The sequence below is a fragment of the Parus major genome, chromosome 18 (assembly GCF_001522545.3).
Source record: "Parus major isolate Abel chromosome 18, Parus_major1.1, whole genome shotgun sequence".
NCBI lineage: Eukaryota > Metazoa > Chordata > Aves > Passeriformes > Paridae > Parus > Parus major.
The window spans coordinates 5,430,044-5,439,744 of NC_031786.1; the positions used below are offsets into that span (position 1 = coordinate 5,430,044).

General features: G+C 38.6%; 1 protein-coding gene across 1 annotated transcript in view; it reads left to right on the forward strand.

Moving 5' to 3' along the window:
- CA10 (carbonic anhydrase 10) overlaps positions 1-9,437 on the forward strand; it is a 168,978-nt gene extending 159,541 nt beyond the window's left edge. The window contains exons 7-9 of the mRNA XM_015645856.3: positions 4,460-4,614; positions 7,202-7,376; positions 8,241-9,437. Coding sequence (XP_015501342.1) covers positions 4,460-4,614; positions 7,202-7,376; positions 8,241-8,263 — 353 coding nt within the window. The 3' untranslated portion in view covers positions 8,264-9,437. The remainder of the gene's footprint in view (positions 1-4,459; positions 4,615-7,201; positions 7,377-8,240) is intronic.
- The last annotated feature ends 264 nt before the right edge of the window (positions 9,438-9,701 follow it).

Sequence of the window (9,701 nt, forward strand, 5' to 3'; positions counted from 1 at the left end):
TAAGCTTCTATGAAGTTTTTCATTTCAACCATACCAGAATTTAACTTTATAAAAGTACATAGCAACCTGATAACACAAACAGTTCCTTGTCCTCTCCTGCAACACACACACACCTTTCACCCCACTGATGTTCCTCTGATTTCACCTGACAATTAACAAATTTTGTTACATCTTTGGTCCAAATAGGAGGTTTCTATGATAATAAAACTCAGTTCTCTACAATACCTATGGAAAGGAAGGCAACAGAGGGTTCTCCTCAGAATGTTTTTCCCAGATTGTTCTATCAGTATCAAATGTCATCTTCTCTGCATGGAAGAAGCAGATCAGTCCCATTTTTAAACTGCTTGTCCTGATTCCTTGCAAGAACCCAGCAAGGCTGTTGTGCAAGAGCTGCCTGCTTACCAGTGCTGCTGCAGCAGCCTGGAAACAGGGAATTATTGTTAAGGCTGTGTGTGCTTTTTCCAGCCCTTTCACCCACAAATTCCATATTCCCAGCTTCTGTCTGGGAACCAGCCAGATGTTCTCCCATGGGGTCACACCCTCCCAATATCAAATATTTCATTTGTATGCTGCATTTACAGCTCCTCTCTGGAGCTGTGAGCATCCCACAACCTCCCATTGCTTGTTTTCTCTCCTCACAAGGGAAACAATTTCAATCACACCTAATTTGGGTTCACTAAATGAAATTTTGCATGAAGATGAACATACAAAACACAGGCTTGAAAAGCTGTGATTAACAGAATTGCTTTAATTTTTAACCACTGTTTTTGCTACGTTTATCTGTTAAAATTAAACCCCTGGTAGACACAATGCACATAATATTCCACAGGGCATTGGACTACTTACTGTAGTAACAAGTATTGACTGGGAATTTTTAGTGTAAATTGGGAACATGAAAGTGTTATTGAAAGTAATTTTGTAGTTGTCTTGCATGATGGATTATAGCATGATTGCTGAAAATTAATTTTACCTCTTCCACTGTAAGGATTTCTAGTGTGCCTTTAGCAGCTGTAGTTTTTCAGCTTCTGCTTTAGGGCACCACTCCTGGAGCCAGTGCTCAGCACGGTGCTGACAAAATGCCCAGGCCCCACATGCTCAACAGGAGCATGGAGTGAATGATAAATGAAGCATTGCTTCAGAGTCAGGACAGTTCATAACATAAATAAAAGGTTTTGGGGTTTTCTTTTCAAGAACAGTAACAAAATTAAGTGCTGTCTCTCCTGCTGCATGAAATTTCCATGGGCAAAGGGCATTAAAAGGGAAATTTCTACTTCTAGATATTAATGGCTACAGTGAAGTAAAGTGGACCCCAAGGAATTTTTAAGGAGATTTTAAATGCTAATTTTATTCTGTTATCTCAGCCCAAAGAATCTACTGTGAGAAGGCTGAAACAAGGGTTTTTCAAGCAGGCTTTAGTCAGAAGCTGTGTGGATATCTCAGAAGAAAACGGTTTTATTATTCCTCTTTAAGTGTGCCATTTGAGGGGATAAGTTAGTTTACTTTCAAAGCAATTATGCTACATGAGCTTTCACCCAGTGTTTGCTTAACATCAGGAAAGAACATAACTTTATAGACTCACAAAATTCCACATAAAAGTTTGGTCTTGTCATTGTCTGGTAAGCAGAGAAATTGAGTATCTCTACATTCCTCACCCTGTAAATCTATCCTAAATCCTTTTCTGGATTATCATGATATGAAGTTTAAAATCAAATGTACCTTCCTCCACTCAATTAACAATATATTCCCAATAAAAAGCATTATTATGAAGAGGACATACACAGATTTTGCTGTGAAAGCCAACACTACACATCTATTACAAACCTAGGGATAAAAGGATTTCCATTATTTCCTAGGTAAATTGTCAGAGTCAAGGCCTTTATGCAAATGAACATGAAATCAAATGAAATCTAATTTGTAGAGAGAAGAATTCCTGAGTTTGGAAATCATCCAAAGCCAGCAGCAGATCAAGAGAAACAGATAGTGGCTGCAGATAGGAATGATGCTGGGGATCCATGAAATGCTGGATGGGCTTATGAAAGGAAGTTTGTCACTGGCAAGAGATCATATGTGGTGATTTTGAGCACTTTGAACATATTTGCAGTAAATACAAGCAAGACTTTGAAGTGCTGCAGTCTGTTAATCCCAAGCCAGCAAGTTTGCTTCAGCTCCACGACAAGAATCCCTTACCAAGATGTGTGGAAAGGGCAGACCTGTTCATGGGAAACATGTTGGGAACCAAATCCTGACTGTGTATTCTTCTCTCATGGAGTCATCTGACTTCCCAGGGGGAGATAATTCATATACAGGCAGTAATAAGTACTGCTTTTTCTTGGACAAACTTTTATTTCATTCACCCCTACCTTCCACTTTTCCTGAAATGATATTTTCCTCCAGTCTCATATCAATATCCCTCCTCTGTATTAATCTTCAGTTAGTTTTCCATCTCCTAGTAAACATTTCAGGGCAAATTCTACCTGGCTGAAATCATTTTAGCCCAGCTGAAGCCAATGTGGCTGTGAGAAAGCAGATTTGGTCCTTAGGGATCTCTTCTGCCTGACTCTGATGCTGCACTTGGTGCCAAACACACCATTCTCCATGGCTCATAAATAATAAACAAGATGTTCATGTGGGAAAAGAAAAAGTGTGTGATGACTCATTGAAAACAGGCACTGGCATGAAAAAAAATCCATCAGTTCTCTCCTGATGCAATTCTAGCAAAATTATGAGTGCACTGCAAATAAAGTTTTTAAGGGCTAGGACACAGGTCTATTCAGTCATCTCTACTTGTTCAAGTATTTTTACTGTGTTTTCCTGCTTCTGTCTGGAAGATGTGGGTTTAGAAAGAGGCTGTTACAGGCCATGGGCCAGTGAAGCCTGGCCATATTAAAGAGGTGCCAGTCACCTCCCAGACACTAACAGCCCTTTCCCTTCTGCTGGAGGATCCAGCCAGCCATCCAGCAGGGCAATCACCCTTGCCCAAGCTGTCCTGCAGGAACAGGACAGAGGGCTCTGTTTCTGACAAACATGAGAGGACCTGACAAGATTTTATCTTTCAAAATAACAAATGCATTTAAAATATGAAGTAACAGCAAGGCCCTGGTCAACGAGGCAGAAACATTACACTCTTACCTTGGCATTTTAACTGATGCTGTAACTGCCAATATTGTTGCCCCAAGAACCTGTACCATGTTGACTGTGCTGTGTTAAAATAAAAGACAAGGTCACATTTGCTCTGCCTGTGTTCTTTGATTTTTTCTGTTGCCCATGACAATAGTCTACAGCCTCTTTTTCCATTAGATTATAAGAGACGAGACTTTTGTCTCATCTAAGCTATGTCCTTCAGCTACAGAATCTTAAATTCAAGTTAAATTATGCCTTTCATTTTTAGCTCTTATGCACTTCCTTGATCATTTGATTTCTCTGCAAATCAAGGCCAGCTCATGTTGAGCAATGAAAGAGGGAACACACCTCAGTGTGCACTTTTCCTTGCCTACATTCTAATGTTCCCTCTGCAAATGAACCAAATTAGAGACACCACACACAAGTGGAAGGGTTCAAAAAGATCTCACAGTGTTACAAATCATAACCACCCCAGCTTTCTCTGAGATACACACAAGCAGCAGTGTACCAGTACTAAAATACTGTGGATGAACTCCTACAGCTCAAGATTTGGCAGGAAAAGCTGAGTTTTAGCTTTGACAGAACTGCCAAAAGAACTGTAGGGCCAAAGAGAAATAGTGCAGGTAGTACAGAAAACACTAGGGAACTTTAATGAATTTTGAAAGATATAACCATATCTCATTATATGTTGGTACATATCCACAGAATAAATTCTGTTGCAGAGGAATACACCTCATTAATTCCCAGGGAGCCTTAGAGTAAAGGCAGGGACCCTGGCACTGCACCCACAGCACTGTGCACAGGAGAGGCCAGGAGGCTTCATGGAGCAGCTTTACTATCATGAATTAACTGCAACTTCCTCTCATGCCAGAAGGGCAATCGAGTTTTAATCTTGGCCTTCCTGAGGCTTTGTTGAGAAAAAATTCTTAATCACTCCAAAAGATGGAAAGTTGACATTCTCCAAAGGCTTCTGCATCTCAATCAATAACTGAGACTTTAATAAGCTTTTGACTCTGGTCCCTAAATGTGATTCAGGGTTTCCCTGTGAGTGCTTGTGCTCAGCTCTCAGTGTGTGAATGGGAATCTCAGTGCAGCTCCACCCAGCAGGGTCAGGGATGTTTCTTGTGTTTCTTGTTCTTGTCTAAACTGCTGGAGCATCCAGCAATGTGCATCTGTTAAACTTTGTTCTCTGGTAAAACTGAACATCGTGTCATCATGTTCTGCACTTAGGAGACATGAAAAGGGTGGTGTTTTTGTTTGTTTGGGGGTTTTTGTTTGAGTTTGTTTGTTTTGTGATGCTACTGCTTTACCTGAATTGTTTTCCTCATTTGTTCTCCAGATGATGCATACTTTCTACAGGGGCTTAATATTGAGGAACTTTATCCAGAGACATCTAGTTTCATTACATATGATGGGTCAATGACAATTCCACCCTGCTATGAAACAGCAAGCTGGATAATAATGAACAAACCTGTCTACATAACAAGGATGCAGGTAAAGCAATTTACAAATTACTCAGTCTAGGATAGGTACAAAATATTATTTTAAATATAATATTTATAGCTTTACATTAGATTCAACCTTTGTGCTGTAGGGATCTCTGCATGCAATTTATACAGTTTGCAAAAGCATTGAAGAGGTGTTTTTTTTCAAAATAAAAATATTAACTGTTTAGAGCTCTGTCAGTATCTACACAACACAAACTTTGAGGGGGGCCCTGTTTTCAGTGAGAGTATGAACCAAATGGTTTCCTGCAGTCTCTTCACATCTGCATCATCCTGTGATGCTGTGAACAGTTAAAACAAGTACAGCAGTGTTGTGCAAACACAGCTGAGGTGATTAAGGATAACAGAGGCCATTCCTAGGTCTGAATAAACACATGTCCATAGCACATAAATGTGACAGTGTCACTGATGGACACAATACATTGAGGGTTCTTCAGACAATCTGACACACACAGCTGTTCTGTGAGGCAAAGAAAACCTTTATTTCGGGGTTTTCTCAACCCTTATATAGTTTTTCCAACCAGGTTACCCTGATTGGTAGAAGGACCAACACCTCTTTGGTCCCATTGGTGGGACCAGAGAAAACACACTAAAAACATCTGTTCAGTATTGTTTTGAGAAATATTACCTATTTACAATAACACAATCCTGGAGAGAAAACTGTTCCCAGGAACTTTTCCCCTGGGAAGAGATGAGCTCCTGAAACTCTCTCAGGCTCAGAAATCCTGTCCACATGACAGAGATATGGTATCTGGAGCCTTCTAGGAATAAAATCAGCCAATACTTTGTGGTATAGAATAAAATTACAGAGTACACACCACAAATACCTTTGGAAAAATCAGACTGATATATTGAAGTCCCTATTAGAGAGAAGCAGGAGAAATTATGCAAGAGAAAACAAAACTTCACATCCAAAAGGAAACTGTTGAGGAAACACACCAGTGGAAAAATCTCAAAAACTACATTTCTGTACAACTTGCTTCCAATCCAATGCCTGGCATCAGAAAACAGCAAATTTAACACCAATTGCCCTCTTCTGCAGAGTTTCCATCAGTGAGTTGCCTACAAACCTGTGAGCTGAACTAAAACCTCCTTTTTTGCATACTGGAACCTCAAGGAATACTTGAACCACCATCTCTCTGCCCCAGGCAGGCAGCAGAAGAAATATGGCCTGAGAAAAGAAATGAGGAACAAGAAAACAACTCTAAATATCACTTTGGGATTTAAAATCATATTAACATTGTAAATAACATGACCTTAAAAAGCCTGAGATGTTTTATTTTTGTGATATTCCTTCCATCCACTTTAGTCTGGAAGCAGAGAAAGCACTTTGTTTCTTTTCTAAATGATTTGAGAGAATGACACCACTGAGCACAGGCAAAAAGGCTCAATATCATGAACTTTTGAAACACAGGAGCTGAATATTTTCCTACATGAAACATTTTTAGGTCCAACATTAAAGTGCAAAATAAGGATTAGAATATTTCTAGTCTGTGCTGCTACCTATGGGTTATAACCTCATGATACTTGTTCCTTGTCATGCTTTAATGGTTAATCACATCCTCCATTAATACTTAGTTATATCCTCCATAATTAATGCTGCAAATGGATTTTGTGGAATACTTACTAATTATGTTATGTACTCAGACTGAAAAAGCAATGCCTAGCTCAAGTTTTCCCTAGAAATTTTTAATGATTTCCAGTACATAAAACCCAGCTACTGGATTTACCCATTAAATGCCATAAACAAACCTCTTAAATTGTACACTGATGTGGAAGATATTTTGGTTTTATATCTTTAAACCATAATATTGAGGATTTCTGGTTTGTGACTTGAAACATTTTTTTCCCCTCTCTGATTTTGGTGGACTTGAATCAATTAAGAGTTGCACAGTCACCATGACAGCCATTTCTGCCAGCCAGTGCTGGATGCACAGGATGATTCAGTATTTCCCTCTGTGCTGTGAAACCACCTCAGAAGAAGGCTGGAGTCTGCTGTAGGAGCACTCACAGTCACAGCATAGACAGTATCATCACAGACCTGTCAGCAAAAATGAGGCTCTCACTTATTAATATCATTAATTTCACGACTTCTGCAGCATCACTGTCAGTTTTCCTTCCCCTCCAGCCTGCCCCTACCTGGTTCTTGAATAACATCACCCAAAACTGTGGCTTCTCAACTGAAAGCTACACTGATAGCTACAAAATCCAGGAAATCAGCTTTTGTCATTCACCAAGTTCACTTGTTCTGTACCAGCTGCTGCCATACAGCACTGTGGATTCCATTCCTTTCCCTCTCCCACAAGGATACCTCAATACTATTTTCATTTGCTCCCCACAAAACTGGTTATTCTCATCCAAAACTGGGCTCAGAAACAGAGGAGCACACAAGGAATGGTTTTAAGTTAACTCTGGCTACAGACTGTCAGAGTTAACTTAAATTCTGTTTTACTGAAATTCTGTTTCACTGAAATTCTGTTTCACTTCCATTTATTAACTAATCTATTTAACAGTGTTGTATGTTGTTTACTTACAGAAAAGACCATTACTAAAAACCCCTTGTTTTGTCTTTATAGATGCATTCTTTACGACTGCTAAGCCAGAATCAGCCATCACAGATATTTCTGAGCATGAGCGACAATTTCAGACCAGTCCAGCCTCTCAACAATCGATGTATCCGAACCAATATCAACTTTAGTTTACAGGGAAAAGATTGTCCAAACAATAGAGCACAGAAACTACAATATAGAGGTACATTCCACCTCCAGAATAACCCTGTCTTGTTTTCACTGAGCTCCTTTCTTTGAGATATCCAAGGGCATACAAATAAAAACACATAAAACTCCAGATATGGGGGGATAACTGTCTCAGTCAAATGTCACACATTTGAAATAGATGAGTAAATGTGCAGGAAAAACATGACAAAAAAACAGTCTGGGACATCTAATATGTTTTTTTAGAAGTGAATACATCAGGTCCTTGGTTTTCTAGCCTCATTTTAAGGTCTTCTCACCTTACAAAGTACATTTTGCCCTGGTTTACTCACCTACAAAGGGGCATGAGCTAGTCTTGATGACAACTGATCTCAAACAAAATTAATAATTGATAAGACTTAATTTTTCTTTTTAGGTGCACCACCATAAGAAACACCTAAATTGCTGAATGCTGTGTTAAGCTGTGGATATAAACAATGAAGCAGCTCAGTCAGCTGGAGCTGGAGTGTTACAGTGCCACAGCTATGGCTCACAACTGAGCTTTTGTGTGTCTCATGCATCTTTGAGCCCATGCACACAACTGTGTTACCTGAAATAATGGTGTAGAAGTGCCCCCACAGCAGCAATATCATCATTATGAAGGAGTTGTGCTAAAGGAAAAGAAAGGACATTTTTCAGCAGCATAGCAGATGACTGTGTTACAATACCTGAAAGAAACAGTCATTCAATTATTTTCTAGGAAAAGGAGGAAACTGAACCTCCTGGCTTTTTTAAGACATTTTGTCTACAAAATGACATTTGTGCCTTATACAGTGTTAAATTAATTTGATTCACAGTGTTAAACCAGTTTCATATTTAGAGTTTATTTAAGCATAATTGTTTTTGTTTGTTTCTCTTCCAGTAAATGAATGGCTCCTCAAATGAGACAGAGCAAGCAGAACCCAAATCCTCAGTGGAATGCTCCTTCTGGGAATTGACATCATCTGCAATGCAACCTCCTTCTCTGGGCTCACGTGCACCATGTGCTGTGGGAAAAGAGCTGCCATGTTGGAAAACTCCTCAAAATTCATTCATGTGACTGGTGGCCATTTCAAAACAAAAACAAAAAACAAAAACAAAACAAAAGTATTACAGTAAATGTGATTACAATTTTCCTGAACTAATTTAAAGTCACAAAGAAAGACTTTTCAGCCTTTGTACATATAAAATTCTTCCTCTTCTCCCCAACCCCCACCCCCAATTGAAAAAAAAAACAAAAAAAGATAAAAGGTGGCTCAGTACAGCATCAAAGTGGAGTTGTGTTCTGTGTGCCAAGTAATCCTTGGAAAGCTCTCATTATTTCACTATTATTAATGGATCCCGACAAGACAGAACAAGACTACTGTAGAGGAAACTTATTTCTAGGTTATGATCTTTCTGTTAATTTAATTTTAAAAGGGACAGGCTTTGAGAGATAAGTATTGTAAATATATCACTGCAGAATAAAAAGGAAATTGAAATATTTCCCTCTGTCACATATCTGTAGTAGGATTTGGCAAAATCAGAATATATCCATTTTCTGTTTCTTGTTTTACAACAGATCATATGTTGTGTTGGTTACTATTAACAGCTCAATAAATGTGTTTAACAAATTAATTTAGTTAAGTTGCTTTGATTTCTTTTTTCCTTTCTGAAATAACAAGCTTCTACTACTTGTGGATGCATTATTTGTGTTTTTCTCTTTTTTTCTTCTTTTATTTTCTTTTTTAACTTCATTTCTTTATTTGCAGCCCATTCAAGTGAGTTTATTGCAATTGGGAATGTCTTTAGAGGTGGTATAACTTTAACTCTACTTTCTGGTCCATCATTAACAGGAACTGGGCCCAGAAGCAGAAAGCAGTTGAAACATATCTCAGTTTAAAATTGTCATTTTCCTTGCTGAAGCCATTACTGGGGCAAACATTCAATCCTGTAAATTGGTGGTGAAAGGGATATTTTTTCTTTACAGATAAATCAGGAGCTGACCAAGTAAAAGCAAATGCCTTTTTTTTAATTTATAATGGTCATTCACTGTGTTTGGTTACTGTCAAGAACTCAATAAATGTGTTTAACAAGTTCACACAGTGCATGTTTGACCTTCTTGCATACTGAGGGATTTTTCAGGTTGGTTCTTTTTTTCAGTCTGGAGACTGGCCAGGCTTTGTGATCTCTAATGCTCATGTTGTACCACATTTAATTTCACAGAAAGCAAGATGAAACCAGAAAATGCTCTGGCACCAAGGAGTTGTTTACACCCAGTGGAAGAACAGGCACTATAAGAAGTGTGAGGGAACAGCCAATGATATACACAAATGATATTAAGGTTCCTTATGTAAAGGATTCT